The 23038-nt window shown below is 37.8% G+C and overlaps 1 protein-coding gene across 10 annotated transcripts in view; it reads right to left on the bottom strand.

Annotated features, from left to right (window-relative positions):
* Nucleotides 1-23038, bottom strand: part of GATAD2B (GATA zinc finger domain containing 2B) — an 85918-nt gene that overhangs the window by 36350 nt on the left and 26530 nt on the right. For 2 of the 10 annotated variants that reach the window (XM_070268190.1, XM_070268196.1), the window contains exon 2: nucleotides 18659-18700. The exons of 7 other annotated variants lie outside the window; for them this stretch is intronic. Coding sequence is in view for 1 of the 3 variants with exons in the window: in XM_070268189.1 (XP_070124290.1) it covers nucleotides 6949-6962 (14 nt within the window). In the remaining 2 variants the exon portion in view is untranslated. Of the gene's footprint in view, nucleotides 1-6948; nucleotides 7017-18658; nucleotides 18701-23038 lie in introns of those variants that run through there. One more of the 10 variants, XM_070268189.1, reaches the window with a different exon arrangement.

Below are 23038 nucleotides of genomic sequence, written 5' to 3'. Positions count from 1 at the left end.
CCAAGAGGGAGAGTGGTAGGAAATGAGGAAGGAGAGGTAATCCAGGGGCCAAATCAGGTATGGCCTTGAATCACAAGGATCAGCTGAAATATACTTTGAAAGAAAGGCCAATAGAAATATTCATGTACTGGATGTGAACTATGAGGAAAAGATTAGTCAAGGATGATTCCAGGGCTTTTATTTCTACAACTGAGTGAATGATGAGGCCTTTTACAAAAATGGTGAATAAATCTCATCTATAAGATGTTTTATACTAACCATCTGGTAACCACTAAACAAATAACAAGAATAAAGACACAAATTATAAATAAGAAGAAATCCAATACAGAAATTTACATACCTGAATTAGTAATCCAAAAATCATGGGACAAGAAACAAAGGAAATGCAAGAGAACTGGAAAACAAGAGATAAAATGGCAGCGGTAGGCCCCCACATTTCAATAATCACTCTAAATCTAAATGGATTGAACTCTCCAATCAAAAGACACAGAGTGGCAGGATGGATCAAAGAACAAGACCCAACAATATGCTGCCTCCAGGAAACACACCTCAGCCCCAAAGACAACCACAGACTCAGAGTGAAGGGATGGAAGACAATACTCCAAGCTAATAATGAACAAGAGAAAGCAGGTGTCACTATACTAATATCAGACAAAGTAGACTTCAAAGCAAAACAGATAAAGAAAGACAAAGAGGGAGAGTATATAATGATAAAGGGACACTCCACCAAGATGACATAACACTTATAAATATATACGTACCCAACACAGGCGCACCAAAATTTGTAAAGCAACTCTTAACAGAACTAAAAGGAGACATCAACAACAATACAATAACAGTAGGGGACCTCAACACCCCATTAACACCAATGGATAGATCATCCAGACAGAAAATCAACAAGGAAATTATAGAATTAAATGAAAAATTAGACCAGACGGACTTAACAGATATATATAGAACACTTCATCCAAAAACAGCAGGTTACACATTCTTCTCAAGTGCGCATGGAACATTCTCAAGGATAGACCATATCTTGGGAAACAAAGCAAGCATCAATAAATACAAGAGAGTTGAAATAATATCAAGCATCTTTTGTGATCATAATGCTACAAAACTAGAAATCATCTACAAGAATAAAGCAGGGAAAGGTGCAAAAATGTGGAGATTAAACAACAAGCCACTGAACAAACAATGGATTATTGAAGAAATTAAAGAAGAAATCAAATATTATCCGGAGACAAGTGAAAATGAAAACACACCATACCAACTCATGTGGGATGCAGCAAAAGCAGTCCTAAGAGGGGAATTCATTGCAATACAGGCTCACGTCACTAAACAAGAAAAATCTCACATAAGCAACCTCAAACGACACCTAACAGAATTAGAAAAAGAAGAACCAACAAAGCCCAAAGTCAGTAGAAGGAGGGAAGTAATAAAAATTAGAGCAGAAATAAACAATATTGAAACAAAAAAGACAGTAGAAAGGATCAATGAAACAAAGAGTTGGTTCTTTGAAAAAATTAACAAAATCGACAAACCCTTAGCCAGACTCACTAAGAAAAAAAGAGAGAAATCTCAAATAAATAAAATTAGGAATGAGAGAGGAGAAATCACAACAGATACCAAAGAAATACAAGGGATCATAAGAGAATACTATGAAAAACTATATGCCAACAAATTGAACAACCTAGAAGAAATGGACAAATTCCTAGACTCTTAGAACCTCCCCAAACTGAATCAGGAAGAAATAGAGAATCTGAATAGGCCAATGACAAGTAAAGAAATAGAAACAGTAATCAAAAACCTCCCCCAAAATAAGAGTCCAGGACCAGACGGCTTCTCTGGAGAATTCTACCAAACATTCAAAGAAGACTTAATACCTGTCCTTCTCAAAGTATTCCAGAAAATTGAGGAAGATGGAGCACTCCCTAACACATTCTATGAAGCCAACATCACTCTGATCCCCAAACCTGACAAGGACAACACAAAGAAGGAAAACTACAGGCCAATATCACTGATGAACATAGATGCAAAAATCCTCAACAAAATTCTGGCAAACCGAATACAGCAATACATCAAAAAGATTATACACCATGATCAAGTGGGATTTATACCAGGGACACAGGGATGGTTCAACATCCGCAAGTCAATCAATGTGATATACTACATTAACAAAATGAGAAAAAAAACCACATGATCACCTCAATAGATGCAGAGAAAGCATTTGACAAGATCCAACATCCATTTATGATCAAAACCCTCAATAAAATGGGTATAGAAGGAAAGTACCTCAACATACTAAAGGTCATATATGACAAACCCACAGCCGACATGATACTCAATGGACAAAAACTGAAAGCCATCCCTCTGAGAACAGGAACAAGACAAGAGTGCCCACTTTCACCACTCCTATTCAACATAGTACTGGAGGTGTTGGCCAGAACAATTCAGCGGGAAAAAGAAATAAAAGGACTCCAAATAGGCAGTGAAGAAGTAAAACTCTCGCTCTTTGCAGACGACATGATCTCATATATAGAAAACCCCAAAGAACCTATAGGAAAACTATTAGAAACAATCAACAGCTACAGCAAAGTTGCAGGGTATATAATCAACATACATAAATCAGTAGCATTTCTATACACTAACAATGAACTAACAGAAAAAGAACTCAAGAACTCAATCCCATTCACAATGGCAAGCAAAACAATAAAATACCTTGGGATAAATTTAACTAAGGAAGCGAAACATTTATACAATGAAAACTACAAGACTTTCTTGAAAGAAATTGATGACGACATAAAGGGATGGAAAGACATTCCATGCACATGGATTGGAAGAATAAACATAGTTAAAATGTCCATACTTCCTAAAGCAATCTACAGATTCAACACTATCCCAATCAGAATCCCAATGACATTCTTTACAGAAATTGAACAAAGAATTCTAAAATTCATATGGGGCAACAAAAGACCCCGAATGGCTAAAGCAATCCTGAGTAAGAAGAACAAAGTTAGAGGCATCACAATCCCTGATTTCAAAACATACTATAAAGCTACAGTAATCAAAACAGCATGGTACTGGTACAAAAACAGGTGCGCAGATCAATGGAACAGAATTGAAAGTCCAGAAATAAAACCACACATCTATGGACAGCTAATCTTCGACAAAGGAGCTGAGGGCCTACAATGGAGAAAAGAAAGTCTCTTTAACAAATGGTGCTGGGAAAACTGGACAGCCACATGTAAAAGACTGAAAATTCACCATTCTTTTTCACCATTCACAAAAATAAACTCAAAATGGATCAAAGACCTAAAGATTAGGCCTGAAACAATAAGTCTTCTAGAAGAGAATATAGGCAGTACACTCTTTGACATCAGTTTCAAAAGAATCTTTTTGGACACCGTAACTCCTCAGATGAAGGAAACAATAGAAAGAATAAACTTCATCAGACTAAAGAGCTTCTTCAAGGCAAGGGAAAACAGGATTGAAACAAAAAAACAGCCCACTAATTGGGAAAAAATATTTACAATCTACTTATCTGACAAAGGGTTAATCTCCATAATATATAAAGAACTCACACAGCTCAACAACAAAAAATCAAACAACCTGATCAAAAAATGGGCAGAGGACATGAACAGACATTTCTCCAAAGAAGATATAAGGATGGCCAATAGACACATGAAAAGATGCTCATCATCACTAATCATCAGGGAAACGCAAATCAAAACTACACTAAGATATCACATTACACTGTTAGATTGGCAAAAATATCCAAAACCAAGAGTGACAAATGTTGGAGAGGTTGTGGAGAAAAAGGAACCCTCATACACTGTTGGTGGGAATGCAAACTGGTGCAGCCACTATGGAAAACGGTATGGAGATTTCTCAAAAAGTTAAAAATAGAAATACCTTATGACCCAGCCATCCCACTACTGGGTATCTATCCTAAGAACCTGAAATGAGCAATTCAGAAGTCCCATGCACCCCTATGTTCACTGCAGCATTATTCACAATAGCCAAGACGTGGAACCAACCTAAGTGCTCAGCAACTGATGATTGGATAAAGAAGATATGGTATATATACACAATGGAATACTACTCAGCCATAAAAATGGACAAAATTGTCCCATTCTCATCAACATGGATGGACCTTGAGGGTATTATGTTAAGCGAAATAAGTCAGACAGAGAAAGACCAACTCTATATGACTCCACTCATAGGTGGTAGTTAACATATAGACAAGGAGAACTGATGGGTGGTTACCAGGAGAAGGGGGGGGGGGGTGGGGGGAGGGCACAAAGGGTGATGTGGTATACCCACAATATGACTAACAATAATGTACAGCTGAAATTTCACAAGGTTGTAAACTATCATAATCTTAATTAAAAAAATGGTGAATAACAGGCTGTTTGGAATGAAAAATAAAAAGCATAGTTCTAACGTGTTAAGTTTGAAGTGCCTATTAGCTACAAGTCTAGAGTTGAGGAGATGTTTGAGCTAAAGATACAAATTCAGGAGTCACAAACATACAGATAGAATTGAAAGTCATGGGGGTAGACAAAATCATTTAAGAAGTAAATGCAAACAAAGAAGAGGTCCGAGGACTGAGCTTTGGGGTACTCCGATATTTATAAATTGAAGAGAACACTAGCAAATAAGACTGAGGAGCAGTCTGTGAGGGAGGAAGAAAAGAAGGAGAGTATGGTGTCCCAGAAGCCAAGTGCCTTTTTCCTCACCAGTCTAAATATCTCTGAAGATCTAAATATCTTTGGAGCCTCTCCATTCTTTCCAACTTTCCTGCCATTCCACAATTCAAAATATAATCTTTCCTCTCTTAATCCATAGCAAATGCTTTAAACGATTTTGTGGTCTCAGTATGTAAGGTCCTCCCCAACTCCCATTCATCTTCCACATAGCCAATAAAGTGATCTTAAAAAAAAAAAAAATCTAATCTCACCATCCCATCCTTGACGCAAAGACTTCTCATTACCTACAACAATAGCACACAGGTCCCTACATCATCTGGTCCCAATTTACCTTTGCAACTTTATCTTCTGCTACTACTGCCCCTAAGTATTTTATGGGCTAGGCGTACCAACACATTCTTTCATGCTTCCAAGCTTTTCAATGTGCTATTTTCTTTACCTAGTAAATCCTCCAACTCTTACTTTAAGACTACACAAAGACATTTCTTTCACTGAATAGAGTGACAACATGTCTAGTTTTCATAGGACAATCCCAGTTTATACTTGTTGTCCCCTCATGATGATTAACAGTGTTAATGTTTCACCTTTAACAGTGTCTCAGTTTGGAGGCTAAATTAGATGCTCACCCTATCTATGAAAACTTCCCTGTTCCCCTAGGCAGTTTTTCCTTCCTCTGTGTTCTGAAAACATTTTGAACATGTCAGTACCTGTTTCATTAGTGAACTACTTGCCCATTTCCCTTAAAAAACTGTGAGCTCCTAGAGGTCAGGAATCATCTGTATTATTATTCGTTTTCTCATCTCTAGCACCTAACCTGTACATAACAGGCACTCAAATTTTTTTTTGTTGAATGAAATTCTATCTTCAAGGACCTATATCTCCTGCAAACACTCTGAGAAGAGGAGCTAGGCAGAGAAGACAAAGGGTATGGAGCTGGGCAGCAAGCCTGAGACTGGGAGCCAGTTGGGAGAAGGGGTAATCTGCCCCAGGATTCATAAGAAAGGACTTCATATACAAGAAGCAGCAGAAGTGTGGAGACTACCTGTCTCCAAAATGCATCCAATCTATTAGAAAAATATGTTACATACCTTCAAAAGGTTATTATTTCAGACATTACAAAGAAACATCACAAAGCTATATATTTAAAAAATATAAGCACGCTACTGGAGTTCAGAGAAAGACTGCACAAGTCTAGGAAAATTTTTATAAGCTGGAATTTAATCAGCTCTGTATATTGCAAACATTATGGGGCAAATATATAATTGAATAGTAAGCTCTTTGCCATATCTCTCTATATCCCTTGTTGCTGACAAAGTCCCTGTTCAATAATAATATGTTCAATAAATGTTTGTTATGATTAATATAACTTACATTAGTTTTTTAGCTTGCAATGTACTTTTTCATATATTATATTTTATATGATCCTCATAACATCCCTATAAGATAGGCAAAGTAGTAAAACTGTCTCAATTTTACAGATGAAGAAATCAGGCTTCCTGGGATTTGCAGAAGTGACTAGGTTTCCAGCTTGCCAGTTTCAACACATAACCATTTTCATTTTCTGAAGAGCAATGCTATCAAAGTGTGGTCCATGGACCAGTGCTGGTCTGTCAACTGTTACCACTCCGCAACAAGATAAGCAAAGAAGTTGAGAGTAAGCTTTTAGAAACTTTTATTTTAATATGACAGAGTAACTTTATGCCTGTTGAATCTAACAATAAAAAACTAGGCTTGTATTTTATATATCTTTTTTTATCCCCCTTTTCTAAGTAATTCATTTCACTGTATTTACAAAAGTATTGGTTCATGCTATATTAGAAAACAAAACAAAAAATTGGTCCTTCCCCACAGATGGTTTAGAGAAGTATCACTATAGAGGACAATGTGGACCAATGTGTGACCCATGGATGGAACCCAATAAATTAAGTTTTATCATTTTCATGTTAAATCAATGTTTCTGTAATTATCATTTTAGCCTCCACCATCAGAATTACTTCAGCTATGTATTTAAAATGCACCTTCCCAGGCCCATTTCAAAGTAATAAACTGGAATTTCTGAGGGTGGGATCAAAGAATCTGTATTTAATCATGTTTTCCTGGTGATTATTAGGCCCTCTACAGTTTAAAAATGATTGCCCTAAACTTTCAAAAAAGAAACAGTCAAGTAACCGATCTAGGGAGTACACAATTACATAAAAGAATAGAAGTTAGCCACATTTTTCCAACCTCCTTCAGAACTTACCTATAAAACTCCATTTTTTTGGTGTAAAGTAGAACAAATGTAGGCTTTCCTTAGGAATATTTTTAAAGTAACACTTAAAAGAAGAAAACAAAAAATTATTTTTCATGTTTTATACCACTAATAAAAACAGGCTGTAGGAGAGAAGTTTTGAACAGTTGTGATCTTTCACATTGCTGTGAAAAATGTAATCTCCTAGGTACATTTCATACACATATACTCAGGAGAGCCTCTTTTCAGACAACTATTTTTCAAATGATACATTTATCATACAAATCTGAAAACAGTTGGGGGAAATGCACTTCAATAGGAAGAAAAGTAACAAGGTGTGTACTGGGGGCAAAGGGACAACAGGGGAAAGGAGAGTAACAGTTGAGTGATGGCTAAATACCAAAACTGTAGGCTAAGAACTACAGAAACAACATTTCATTTAATTCTCATAAGATTCCTATGAAGTCCATATTATCCCCATCCTGAATGAAGTAACTGAGACTCAAAAAAACTAAATAAATCTGCCCAAGGTCACACAACAGGAAAGTCATGTTTAAAACCTAGGTCTAATTCCAACGTCCCGGACACTCCCCTTACACCACACCAAGGACGGTAAGTGGGTTTCAACTCTCATGCCAACTTCATTTTATTTATGATAGTCACTTGTAACATCCTGTTAAATCAGTAAAGACTTTTGTTCAATTACTGACTGCCATAGGTACAACATACGAAAACAGGAGCACACACATAAACCAAGTATTTACCATATCCACACTCTCATAATCAGACTAATAAAAGCCAGAGGCATTTCAATTCAGTGCACTGTGAGGGTAACCACATTTTTGTACTCTAAAAAAACAAGAGCTGGGAGGTGGTCATGACAGGGAAACAGCAGCGATCTACAAGCATTAGGAAAATCTCACACAAGTTTTTGGCTTCACAAAAATTTCTCCAGACTATCCCTCAAGAATATTCATAGCTCTATATACTAAATTAGTCATAACAGAGAAGGGAGAATGTGATAAGCCGTGGCCTAGCTAGATATTTATTCCACAAAGAGTAGGCCTAATAAAGCTTCTCTAACAACAATTCACGTACTTTAAAGGGACAAACATAGTCATACAAATAAATTCTATCTCAATGGTGCTTCAGAGATTAGTGGGCTCGTGTCCTCTACTTGCAATTGTACGGCTGAATGAATGGCCATTTATCTCCCACCAAACTGGAAGCAAACCACTTCCAGGTCCTGACAAAGATCACGGAGCAATGGCCCTGTTCTGCATGTCTCCAACCTACCCTAATGCAAACCAGATAGCTGAGTTCCTTCCAAGCTACCTAATGCTTCCTACTGCCAATCAATCCCAGCAATTAACTCTGCACTTTCCAAGGACGTAAGCTATGTTAGTTCCCTAAAGGAACTTACACACATATAAACCAAACTGCAAAACAAATTTCTCAAAAGGGGGTAAAAGCCCCTAAGCGAAAACAAAATGGCTACAGACCAGGTTTCATTTTAGATGCTATGGAGTGAAATTATCTCCAAATGTACCATTTTATTGGAGAGGCTGCTTCCGTACAGTCCTAGAGGTAGCAATCTTTGGAACTGAGCAATTGGTGGAATAGAAAAGGGTGTGGACAAGGGCTTGAGAAGAGTATGCATTAATGTGGATATCTAATCTCTATTAACTATTTCTCATTAAGAGATTTAGATAACATGGAACCAAAAGAGACCACTCTGATCTCTGTGTTTATTATACTACAATGTATCTGGCAAAATTATCAACTACAGGTTAGAAATAAATCTGGAAAATCAGAGAAAATAACCTGACACAACTATAAAAGACACTGGCAGTTTACTACAACCATCACTAAAGCTGCTGCAAAGCATCAAGCATGCAAAGAAAGAAGCTGGGGTCCAAAGAAAAGTACAATTCACTTTTATCAACTTCCTGCTGAGCCAAGACTTACTTCTCCAAATTAAAGCAGCAAAAATTACATATACAACAATGAATTAGAATTCATCTTAAGCCCGTCTTAAGGTAGGATAGGATATCATGGGTCCGACTTAAATCAATCTCCTACACTGAAAACGAAGGAACATTAACCCTTTGACCTAAACCTTGTTCTATTTTTCTGACATAGTATGCATTTACTTATTGTCTGTCTCCTTCCATCACTGAATTTTTAACTCTGTGGAGAGAGGGACTTGTCTACTTTGTTCACTGCTATATCCCCAGTTCTCAGATAAGTTCCTGGCACTTAAAAATCACTCAATAATTTGTTAAATGAATAACTGGACCCTTCATCTGCATGCTGTTTTGGTCAGGGACAGGTGAGGGGCAAAGACTGAGAAAATGCTACAGAATTCTAATTTCAAGGGCAGAACTGATTCATTTCTGCTATTTCAGGATTATTTAGCCTTCTTACTAGATGAAGATTTCTGACAGTTACTCTGTAAATAAACATTTACCCACTTCTAAAGCAAGAAGCCTCAACCCCTGTACAATATCCCCACTCTATTCCAGGTGGTCAGCTAAATCTTGGCTTCCTATTTTTCATTTGGGTTTGTAGGCCAAGGTGGTGATGGCATATACATGCCACTGCCACCCACTGGGGTCCTATTAGGAAAACTTACGGATCAGATACACATATTTGGGTAATTAACACCAGGGCACCAAGAGCCCCTAAAATTATTCCTGACTATGATTTAGAGTGGGAAAACAACAAAAGAGAGCATCACCAACAGAGAATAACCTCAAGACCCTTAGAGCAGGAGAAAACAGCTTCTCAGCTGGCTTCTTGCTGCTTCAATATATCAGGTAAATCTGATGAGCCTTCTTGCAATATATTATAATACCATCCACTATTATTTACTGCCTAGCCTCCTCTACTCTGTCCTTCCTAAACAAGATATTCTGTACCAACCTTCCAAGAGTCTTACTTCTATAGTTGCATATACCACCCTCCTAGACCTTCCTTTGCCAGACTTTTTTTTTTTTGAGGAAGATTAGCCCTGAGCTACCTACTGCCGGTCCTCTTCTTTTTGCTGAGGAAGACTGGCCCTCAGCTAACATCCGTGCCCATCTTCCCCTACTTTATATGTGGGACACCTACCACAGCATGGCTTGCCAAGCGGTGCCACGTCCGCACCTGGGATCCGAACCGGAGAACTCCTGGTTGCCGAGAAGCAGAACGTGCGCACCTAACCGCTGCGCCACGGGGCCAGCCCTGCCAGACTTCTAAGTAAATTCCTGTTCTTTACCTGATAAAACACATTCCGTAGTTAATTAATCCTATCCAAGTATTTATTCTTCCAATGTCTTGATGATACCATTGCTCACTGCCTATGAAAATTAATCCTCCCCTTCTTTCATAGTAATGAAGTACTGGCCACATAGCTGTTCAGCTACACTACATTTCCTAGCCTATCTTGCTGATTGTTAAGCTAAATTCTTGCCAATGGAATAAAAAGGAAGTAATGTGTGCAACTTCCTGACTAAGAACTATTAAAGGCAGGCAAACTGTTCCATGCTCTTTCCCCTTCCCATTGGTTGCAACCCAGTTTCAACCCTGGAGAAAAAGACAATACCCTAGAAGTTGATCCCTCTGCTAGTGGCATCAGTATCTCTAGGGAATCTGTTGGCTATACAAACTTTCAAGCCTCTTTCACAGACCTATGAATCAGAAATTCTGGGGATGGAGACTAAAAATTGTGTTTTAACAAGCCTTCCAGGTGACTCTGATGCACACTAAAGTTTCACTGTTCTACGTATCAGCAGAAAAATTAGTGTAAAAGAACCGGAGTCCCTGAATTACCACATGGAACAACAGAGCAACAGGAACCACCCACTTTGAGCAATCACATGAAAGAAATACTTTCTATCTTGTTTGAGCTATTGCATTTTTGGATCTTTGTTGCAGCTGTTAGGGACACTCTCCTGGTTCTCAAAACTTTTTGGTTTCAGGACTCCTTTAGGAGGACACTCCTAAAAATCAAGGACTCCAAAGAGATTTTGTTTCTGGGCTATAGTTGTCAATAGTCACCATATTAGAAAGAAAACAGAATTTTAAAAATATTAATTTGTGTAAAAAAACAATAAGCCCACATTCCACATTAACACAAAATCCTTTATAAAAAATAACTATTTTCAAAAAGAGAACAATTTAGTGAGAAGAGTGGCATTATTTTACATTTTTGCAAATATCATTAATGTCTGGCTTAATAAAAGACAGCTAGATTCACAGCTGCTTCTGCATTCAACCTGCTACAATATGTTGTTTCAGTTGAAATATATGGAAAAAAATCTGGTCTTACGCAGATATGTAGTTAGAAAACAGAGTATTTTTTAAGTCTTTAATGAACTCAGCATTTTAAAAAACTTTTTAAGCTTTGAAATAATTTTAGAGTTACTGGAAAGTTGCAAAAATATTTCAGAGAGGTCCCACATATTCTTCATTCTGCTCCTCCTAATGTTAATATGCCCTTAATGTTAAAGTGTTGTGCCCTTCTCAGTGTATCATATCAGGAAGTCTATGATGTCAATATGTTGCACCATGGGTAATATTAACTTTAACAGCTTGATTGTGGTGCTGTCTGCCAGGTTTCTCCACTGAAAAGTTATTATAAGGAGATACTTTTAAGCAATGCATCAACTTCCACCCACTAATTTTAGCATCCATAGACAATTCCTGCTGGCAACAATTATTACTGAATATTGCCTAATATTTCCATCATTCCTTCTAGATTTATTAATTTGAATTTTACTGTAATAAACAGCTGCCCCTCTCCCCTATTTATTCAAATATTTATTTATAGTAGTATGAACTTGTGGATATTTATTTTATTCCATGGGTTATCTGTGGGTTATAATCCATTACTATCATTACTTATTTTGTTCTTTAGATTGTCCCAGATCTGGTTACTGGAAGCTCCTTCACATTGGTTCCCCATCATTTTTTCAGCATTTTATTACTTTCTGGCACCACATGATATCTTAGGTTCACCTGTTATTTTTTCTGCCCTAGTCATTTCTCCAAGGAGTTCTGGTCCCTTTTATTGGAGAACGGCATTGAGAAACCAAGACCTGGTGTCAAGCATGCTCAGTGTTATGATGGTGTCATTCCTTCCAAGTCCTCTCAAAACAAGTAAATACAGGCATGCATACACACACACATCCACATCTATTTCTATATCTATCTGCATGTGCGTGTATAAATACATGTATATATTAAAACTCATGAGTTCATACTGATACCACAGGGGGATATTCTAATAGTCTCTTCAAAGCATCAGAACTATAGATATCTTCATCTTTGACACATCAAAACTCAATAAATGTGGGCAAAGGACCTGAATACATTTATCCAAAGAAGATATACTAATGGCCAATAAGCACATGAAAAGATGCTCAACATCATTACTCATTAGAGAAACACAAATCAAAACCACAACACTAATTTACACTCACCAGGATGGTTATAACCAAAAAGACAGGAAATAAGTGTTGGTAAGGATGTGGAGAAAGTGGAATCCTAGTATACTGCTGGTGGGAAGGTAAAATGGTACAGCTGCTTTGGGAAATGGTTTGGTGGTTCCTCAAAAACTTAAAATTATCAAAACCATAGAATTATCATATGACCTAGGAATTCCATTCATAGGTAAATACCCAAAAGGTATTCAAACAAAAACTCGAACAAAAATATTCAGAGCAGCACTATTTACAATAGCTCCAAAGGTGGAAACAATTCAAACGTCCACCAATTAATGAATGGATAAGCAAAATGTGGTATATTCCTACAGTGGAATATTAGGCACGAAAAGGAATAAAGTACTGATACATGCTACAACATGAATGAAACTCAAAAACATTATGGTAAGTGAAAGGAACCAGACACAAGAGACAGAATACATAATAGTCATCATATACTGTATGATTCCATTTATATAAAATATCCAGAATAGATAAATCCATTAAGACAGAAAGAAAGTAGGTTAGTGGCTGCCAGGTGCTGGGGAATGGAGAAATGGGGAGTGACTGCTTAATAGGTACAGGTTTCCTTCTGGGGTGATGAAAATGTTTTGGAATTAGATTTAGGTGGTGGTTGCACAACACTGTGAATGTACTAAAGGCCACCAACTGTACAACTTAAAATGGTTAATTCTATATTACATAAATTTTACCTCAATTAAAAAACAAGAATCAATATAGTAGTTTCTAAAGTTAATTGCAATATAAAACCTGAAACCTTATCAATTAACTTTCCATACTATTACATTAAAATCCATTGGTCTTACACTTGGAATGGATCTTTTACCCAAACATGATTTTGTTACATCATGCATTGGTCATTTGAAAAATTCTGGTCCACTAAGACATGCAGATTTTAAATGCTGACACCTTTTGTTATATGAGAGATATATAATCACATTTGTTAATATCACTAATCTCATTAGAAAAGTATTTAAGTTCTGAGAAGCTGTCAAACTCATAGTTTAATTTTTATTCAAATTTTACCACTGGACACAAATACAGTCATTTTCCTTGAAATTTTCCAAGAATATGCCTGCCAAATACCCAAATCTAAAGACCAAAGTTCATCGATTACTCTTTCAAGTCAAAATGGCATTCTATTAAGAAAGCAGACTGTTAGTTTGCACTTAACCATACTTCTCCTTGAGACAACTATTGTATTTCAATACTCAGCAAAAGTACTTTATGAGTACTGTACTTCTCATTTTATCACACAAAACATTCAAAAGCCATGTTGTAAAAGGTCAAGATTAAATAAAATTCATTTTTACTGCTTCATCAAAAATATTCTTAAGTGAAACTGAAATTTTTTAAACAGCAAGTTTAAACTGCATGGCAGTGAAGAATACAGTGGCTATTAGTACAGTTTGGTGCCACTGCTTTAATTTGTGCTAAGGCACCAACAGTTTTACTCGCTATTGCAAATGTCAACACAGTGAGAAAGGAAAATAATGCCTTTGTATTATTATGAAACAGTTTTGATCTCAAGACTCCCTGAAAAGGTCTCGGGAATCTCCAGGAGTCCGCAGACCACAGCTTGAAAACCACTAGCCTAGGTTAACTAATACACTTGTTTAATAGGTAACCTATCAATTTATATTACTTTCCAGGTTTAATGCAAACTACCTGGCAGCATAATCTTTCTTCTTTGTACTTCCCTTTACTTTAATACTCAGTACTATGAAATGCTGCCAATAGACTACACAGTCCTCTTACTGCCTAGTCAAGTCTAGATGGTACTTTTCTTCACCTAACTTCTATCAGCTACGTCTTCCTGGCTCAGTATTCTAAAAAAAAAAAAAACAAAACAGTCTTTTTTTTTTGAGGCACATTAGCCCTGAGCTAACTACTGCCAGTCCTCCTCTTTTTCTTTTTTCTTTTTTTTTTTTTTGCTGAGGAACCCTGGCCCTGAGCTAACATCCATGCCCATCTTCCTCTACTTTATATGTGGGATGCCTACTACAGCATGACTTGCCAAGTGGTGCCATGTCCGCACCTGGGATCCGAACCGGCGAACCCACAGCCGCCGAGAAGTGGAATGTGGGCACTTAACCACTGCGCCACGAGGCCAGCCCCAAAAACTACTCCTGATCTAGACCAGGGGTCTGCAAACTTTTTCTGTAAAAGGCCAGATAGTAAACATTTTAGACTTTATGGGCTAACTACTCAACTCTGCTATTGTAAGCAAATGGGTGTGGCTGTGTTCCAATAAAACTTTATTTACAAAAACAGGCAGTGGCTGTAGTTTGCTGGCTCTTGACCTAGACTCTTCCAACATATAGGTCAATCAACCCAGTCTAACTCAAAAGATCTGCCAAAAGTCAGGAAAAAAAAAAAAAAAAAGGAAGTAGCCACCGACTGGCTAAAAAGAAACTAATAAGGACACTGAAAACAGTAGTAAACAAACCCAACAGACAGGAATATTAGTAATAGCTGCTAACATTCACTGAGCTCTTATTATTTGCTAGGCAATGCTGTGATAAAGTATTTTACAATGCATCATCTCATTTAAGCCCTTTAAAGAAGGGTTTTAATAATTTAAACAATTCTCATTTTACAGAGGAGAAAACAGAAACAGATATACTAAGTAACTTTCCAAGGTCTCACAGTCTGTAAATGGCTACGCCTGATTCAAACATAGGTCTTTCTTACTGCAAGGTCCATGTTCTTAATCATCAGACTATGCTATCTATACTGTAATTTTTTATTTTTTGATCCAAACTGGTAAGAAAGTAATTTGAAATATAAAAACAGACAGACCACTGATTACTTGCTCTTACAGTGTCTTTTCTATATCATTGAGTTTCTTACACAAACCTTGGCTCACGTCCTTGAATGAAAGAGCCTAGGTGACCTTGCTTTAGGTGACATACTGTTTAGCAATATACACCAAGGATCCTAAAGGTCCTTGGATGCTTAAATGTGTGAAGTTAGGATGTGCTGCCTAAAAAGCTAATGAATGGCGCTAGACCGGTGGTGGAGTGGTTAAGTACGCACGTTCTGCTTTGGTGGCCTGGGGTTCACCGGTTCAGATCCTGGGTGTGGACATGGCACCACTTGGCAAGCCATGCTGTGGTAGGCATCCCACATATAAAGTGGAGAAAGATGGGCACAGATGTTAGCTCAGGGCAAGTCTTCCTCAACAAAAAGAGGAAGATTGGCAGCAGATATTAGCTCGGGGCTAATCTTCCTCAAAAAATAAAAATAAAAATAAAAAGTTAAAAAAAATAAAAAGCTAATGAATAGGAGGTAAGCAGCCCTCTCTCACTGTCATCCTATAATAAATCAGCACAAACATAATTATACCATACTAACATACCATATATTATATTAATATACAATTAATTATAAATCATCACAAAAGTTCTGACCTATACCATAGGAAATCTGTAAGACATCATTTAAAACAAGTGATATCAGAATGAAGGGACAGAGGTGGTCAAAGAGCAGGTTCCATACACATCCTTCAAACTACTCTTCAGCATCTCTCAAACAGTAAGGCCTATGAGAATCAAGCAAAAAACAGGAGAGAGAAAAGAACAAAAATCTGTCCATTAATAACAATGCTAATTTATGCCTCACTGATTATAACTACCTAACCATAAGATTATCCCTATTAATCTGCTTCCAGGCACCAAGAGAAAAGTTAAAAGTAAAAGGCTACAAGAGATTTTCTTTGAAATCTATCAGTCCAATAAGCAAGCATCATACAGACAGAATCTTAAATTGGATGGTAAGGAGCAAAATAAGCCTTACATCTTCCCGTCTCTTTATATTTAACGTAAAGCAATGTAAGAAGTAAAGCTTGACAATACCACACAAACACACATGTAAAATGGCTAGGTCCATGCAGAGCATTACCAAGTAACAGTATAAGAGGATAATATCAACTCAAAAAGATAATTATTACTTCTAAGAACTAGGGAATCTCATAACTCTGAATTAATCTTTAGCCTCTAGGTTTGAGCTAGGCTGGTCTGTCGTTGTTTTGTTTTCTAGTAATCAAGTGACTGGGAAACAATCTCCCTTAATTTATTTCCTTCCAGGTAAACTAGGAAGAGTGGGCTATAGCTACTTGGGATAAGGAAATAACTTGGGGCAGCCTAGGGAATGAGCAGCCCAGCCACTCAGGTAAGTCCCATCTGGCAACCCTCAAACAAAGTATAACCTCACATGCACTTCCCAACACTTGTATCAAAACTCACAAACCAAAGGAAAATTTAGACATATATTCAAAGACTGTCGCTTGCAAAAACAGGGCAAGAACACAAATTCATAGGCTATAACAAAAAGATACAAAAAGACTGAATTAAGGAGCTTCCTCTAGACTGCAACCTGACAAACCTTATTATAGGATAAACTACTTCAAAAGTTCCCTCCCACTCCAAACTCTCCCTACTCAATACTCCATATCAGCACCACTATTCTGAATGGTCAGACAGAAGCAAAAATAAGCTCACACAAAACAACTGTAACAGCATGACCCTCTTTTATTCATTAATACACTTTATTTCCCCTTTCCACCTAACACAAGAGCTGCTTCACACATATATCACACCTAGGAAGCATATAAAAAGAAATTAAGAAATTAAGACAAACGGCACCACGGTACATTGATAGTAGACTAAAATACTACTTCTAAACAAATGTTGAGCTCCTAACGACCAATGAAAACTACAAGCAGGGGCTGGCCTGGTGGCGTAGTGGTTAAGTTCATGCACTCCACCTCAGCGGCCCAGGGTTTGCTGATTTGCATCCCGGGCATGGACCTACACACCACTTATCAAGCCATGCTGTGGCAGGTGTCCCACACATAAAACAGAGGAAGATGGACACAGATGTTAGCTCAGCGCCAATCTTCCTCAGCAAAAAGAAGAGGATTGGTGGTGGATGTTAGCTCAGGGCTAATCTTCCTCAAAAACAAACAAAAAAACAAGAAAAACACAATCATTCCAAGTGATTCCCAAAAGTGTAACACCTGCAGTATCTGGAAGCTTACATCTCTAATTTTTCCTTCCTTCTAGGTACTGTTTGGCTTTCCTTTTGTACAACTCTAACTGCAGCATATGGTGGGGGAAGAATACTGCATTTTTATACTATAATAAATAGAACAACAAGAAGAAATAAAGAGAAAAGGGGGCGAACTCAAAGGAGTAGCTAATAGATATTATTTGTTCTCCTATCTGGCTTTTTGCTTCTCCTTAAGAGCACCCCTTCACCCACCCACCCCTGTACCCTTGACAATCCAGAATGATTACAAACAGTTTGGGGGGGGGAGTATCTTAACAAATTACAGCTGCTAAATCCAGCAGGCATTTCTCTTCTGGTCACCCCTCTTCCTCAAGCACACACGCCTCTGAATGGGGGCAGGAAGAAGAGACTCAGAACAAATTGCTTCACCTCTCAGAAGAGTTACTACTTCCACCAGGAACACGGTCACTACCACTTGGACAGAGAAGCTCTCCCTTGTTTTGCCACATCAAAAATATCTGTTTTTGTTTTTTAACAATAGCAAGGAAAAAAGTGTGTGTGTATCAAAAGGGTATTTTTCTTGCTCTAAGCCTTCCCCTTTTCCTTGTCCATCAGCCCAAGTAAGCAGAGATGACGCAGACTTCCTTATATAATAGTCTGTGATTTCCTAGACTGCAGGCCTTTCCCTTTGTGTTCCATATACACTTACACACGCGAGCGCGCGCACATTCTCATTGCTTTGCAGCCCCTGGCATGATGCCAGCACTCAGTCAGCTGGTTGACTCCATTCACAGAGCAGGGCTGGAGCTGACATGGAAAGGAGGGGGTAGTGAGGGTAAAGGGGGAGCTAGAACCATCACTGCTACAGACAAAAGAAATTAAAAAAAAAAAAAAGGAAAGAAAGAAAAAGAAAACCTTAGCATAACATTCCTCTTACAGCTTCAGCTTGAAGAAAACTAGAAGCCAGAGACCATTATAGCAAAAAGGATGAAGCAGAAGGGTGGAGAATCCAAACCGAAAGGAGCTTTGTATGAGAAACAATTATTCCGCAACAGATTTTAAAAAGCAACAATATTTATTACTTCAATCCCGTCGGAAACCTCAGCATATTACCTTCTACACATAACCAGGAAAAGGCTGTGAAGAACTCAGAGAAATTCTGAGCTTCTGCTTTTAGAAAAAGAAAAAGGGGGGGAGGCAAGACAGTTAAAAGTACTTACAGGTATACATTTTTCTCCTCCCTCCTCTAGCTGCCAGGAAAGCTGGAGACAAGAAATGGGGGGAAACAGAAAAAGGAGGAAAAGAAGGAATAAGAGATCGGTTTAGGTTTTTGTTTTTGCTTTTTTTGGAGGGGGAGGAGGAGGAAGGTTCCCTTTCTCTTTTCTATCGTAAGAGATGCTCTTTCTATAGCACAGGGACGACCCCATACATGCCAGCCCCCTTGAGAGACCTGCACAAACCCGCTCTCCAAGCGGGCACTGCCCTGCCAATCACATGGCGTACTGTTACATTAAACAAAAGAAACTGGGGGATGCTTACTTTTACCCATGATGCCTAGCGGGGGCAAGGGGGGGGAGACAAACCAGTTGTAGCCGGTTTATAACCTCAGGACATGGAATTATCTCTTAATTTTTAAAAGTCATTTGTGGTAAAAAAGTCAGTTGGTCTCCCCACTCTAACTATCCCCCCATTATTCTGGCCTAGTGCCAAACTTTGCCTTCATTCATGAGGGCTAGTTTCCTCTCAAATCATGATGCTTTTAACTGTTTAGTTTCCAAAGCCAACATCCAAGACAGGAAATCACAGCATCATACCAAAACATACTCCAAATTACAAAAATATGAAGACATATTGCCAACCAAGCTCCTTTTCTTTATCCCTTATTGCTAGTGCTAGGGAACAGATACCGATAAGACAGTAGATGTGTTCTTTAAAGATTTTCTTCCCAAAGCTGTCCCACAGGTTGATATCTGACTTAGCTCTATCAATTCACATCACTCAGGGCAGTTGAATCCACATCTAACACAAATCATAGCAAGGTTCCACAGCAAAGTAGTCACGATGGTATATGGACACACACACTCGTTTAGGCCCTTGTTTATATATTTTACCACAATTTAAAAAATAATCGATTTTTTAAAATGGCATAGGCCCATCCATAGTATGGTTGCAATATTATTCTACTTTTCTGTGTCCCAGCCAAAACACTCCTTCCTCTTCACATTCCAGCAAACTCTTCACCACCATGTATCATTTACCACACACATCCTATGTCTACATTCTATAGACAGATCAAGACTCTAGACATATCTGAGCCTAGTCTCTTGATTAACTTCCCTTTTTCTGTTTTAGAGCAACTGTCTCCAATCACTTTTGGAGTACTATTTTCATTTCCCAATAGTACTGACAGGGGTCAGAAAGTGGTGGGGAAGAAATCCGAGCAAACGAAAGAGGAGGTAAAGCAGAGGAAACTGTTCTGGAGATCTATTGGCTGGGGAGATCTTTACTCTAGGACCTTTGCCTGTTGGAGGAAGTAAATCCTCTATAAACAGTAACAAGGAATAACAAGGCGGAGAGGGATTTTCTTACTTTTCAATTGATATCTCCTATCAATATACCAAACCTCAAATACCTGCTTCATTTGGGCCTCTGAAACTCAAATCATAATTGTACTGACTCCATCAGATTCTCTCAAAAACCCCTTGTTTTTTCCAAATGTTAAAGCTTCTAGAGTTTAGAAAATATAGAGAAAAATAATCTACACCCTACCCAAAGATATTAATCCGTAAATAAAAGTTTTCCTGAGCAGTCTAATATTAACTTCAATTTTCAGAAAACGAATATTGAGCTAAATCTGAAATAGGTAGTATTGGCCACTGGCATAAGGGGTTTAATAATTTACAAACTACAAAGGAAAACTACATCTACACCAAGCTAAGCTTCAAGTGGCTGATGTTGTACCATCTCAGTCACAATACACTGTAGTTAACAGGAGCCCATCAAAGGTCTCCAGATCTAGATACCGCTATCATTTTAGGAGACAAAGGAAAACACGATGTTTATGATAAACAGGGCAAAGAAAATAATCCATTTTCCTCTTACTCAATACATTTCCCCAAGAGACCAACCATGAATTTCAAACTGAAGCTCACTAACTAGTTCCACGTTTAATTGGGGCAGGGAAAATTGTCTATTAATAATCATTCAGAGATCATGCCCACTTAAGTCCACTGAATATATTTGCATTCAAATACTGGTCAATTTTTATCAGTCTTAAGACAATATAAAAGGCTTAGATACAATTAAGCTGTCGGTAGTGATTATCATTAGCCATGAGTTAATTCTCCAGCATTATAAAGGCTAAGGTAGTACACTGTGTTTACTAAAATATCTGCCTCTGTATATTAAATTGATTACTCTTCCAAAGGTACCAACAGGTATTTTTCTTCAGGCTCCTGGAAAAAATTAAGAACTATATGGTAGCCAGTGATCCCGCTCTTTTCAGCTAACTCATAATCATCCAAAACCAATGGTACTTAATTGTATGAGCTAAAAACTATATATTTAAAATACTTCTTGGTAAATGTTATCTAAGTTGTGATGTTCTGGAGAATATCAAATTCTTTACGAAAAAAAAAGATCTAACATTCACCGAGCATTTAATGCACTAAATATTTATTTAATCCACACAAGGAACCAGGAAGGTAGGGTCCTTACCCATTTTATAAATATGGAAATTGCTGTTAGTGCCATTGAGCCGATTCAGACTGCCAGCAACCCTGTGTACAGGAGAGTGGAACCCTGCCTAGTGTTTTTGTGTCATCCTCTTTTGGCATTAATATCAGACAATGCTCCACTGCTATTCATAGGGCTTTAATGACCATTTTTAAAATTTTTTTAATTAATTAATTTTTTTGAGGAAGATTAGCCCTGAGCTAACATCTGCTGCCCATCCTCCTCTTTTTGCTGAGGAAGATTGGCCCTGAGCTAAGATCCATGCCCATCTTCCTCTACTTTATATGTGGGACACCTGCCACAGCATGGCTTGAGAAGCGGTGTGCAGGTCCGCACCCGGGATCTGAACCAGCAAACCCTGGGCCGCCGAAGCGGAACATGCAAACTTAAGTGCTACACCACCGGGCTGACCCCATGACTATTTTTTTTTTCAGAAGTGGGTGGCCAGGTCCTCCTGCCTAATATTAGTCTGGAAGTTCTGCTGAAACCTGCCCACCATGGGTGACCCCGCTGTATTTGAAATACCAGTAGCAGAGCTTTCAGCATCACAGCAACGTGCAGTTGCTACAGTATAACAAATAACAGAGGGGTTGTGTAGTTTCCTGACTAAGGAAATGAACCAGGGCCCTGGTGCCAAATCTTAACCAGTAGACCACCAGGGCTGGCTTATGGAAATTAACTCAGTGAAATTAAGAAATTTGAATGAAGTTACTCATCCAGCTAACAATAGCAGATGCTGGCTCCAAAGCCCATACTAGTTCTACCACACCATGATGACCTGAGCATTCCTTGGCCAAAACTCAAGAGCTCAGTTCACTATGTTTGCCTTGCCAATCTCCACTCTAAGCCACTAGATTAAAGAAAGTATTAGCCAAATACAATTGAAGTAAAAAATACAAACTCTGCGACAGGCATGTATGATTTCTACTCATAGAAGATTTCATCCAGGACTTATTTTGAAGGGCTAATAAGTACATACAATCTAGATATGTACAAAAGAGATGTGACAGATAAATGTCTGGGAAGGTCAAATCATAAAGGGTAACTACGAGGAGGAAAGAGGTGTTATCTATCTGGACTCAGGAAACGCAGTTTGAATTAATTATAACTAAAAGCTTGAAGGTACTCCTACAAAAGAAATACAAACTTCATAAAATCAAACTCTTAAAAAAGACCCTCAGCAATATCAGAAACAAATTTGCAAAAGCTATATAGACACCCATCTTTGCTCTTCACAAATTTTATAAGTAATGTGCTAAATTTTTTGTGCCAATTTTAATATATATTCTTGGGCTCAGAGAACAAATGGATCAAAATTAGAACCACTGCTATGGTTGAAAAATATAATCTATTTTGTAAAAAGCCAACTTAAAAATTTTAATCTACACTTAGATTGTTTTGTATAAAATTCACAAGCTATTCACTGATGCCCAAAAAAAACAAGCTAAAGTTAATCTAGCTGTCAGTCCTTTCCTGCAAATGCCCTGTTTTCAGTGACTCTAGTCTATTTGGAGAAATTGGCTCATGATGTTTCAAAATTACTATTACAACAACAGATCAGATCATAGAAGAGCAGAACTCCATTCATATCATCAATAAGCTTCAATTTTTTCATTAGGTGTAGAAAAGCTCAACTAGTCAAATGGTGAAGTTAATTCTCAGGAGATGGGAGTTCCTTTCCACATATTTAGAAATGGTGCACCATGCAATCAAGCACTACCACAAAGAAAACCATTTTGCTTTCTCACTGCCTGATGCACAAATTGGGAATTACCTCCAAAATAATGTACTGATTTAGCCTATAAAAACAGGTGATTTGTGCTCATTAGCTAAAATGGAATAATTTCTATTTTAATGGAGAAAAA

This window comes from Equus caballus, chromosome 5 (genome assembly GCF_041296265.1).
Source record: "Equus caballus isolate H_3958 breed thoroughbred chromosome 5, TB-T2T, whole genome shotgun sequence".
Lineage (NCBI taxonomy): Eukaryota > Metazoa > Chordata > Mammalia > Perissodactyla > Equidae > Equus > Equus caballus.
The sequence above is the reverse complement of the archived record's forward strand: the minus strand, read 5'-3'. Positions and strand labels throughout refer to the sequence as shown.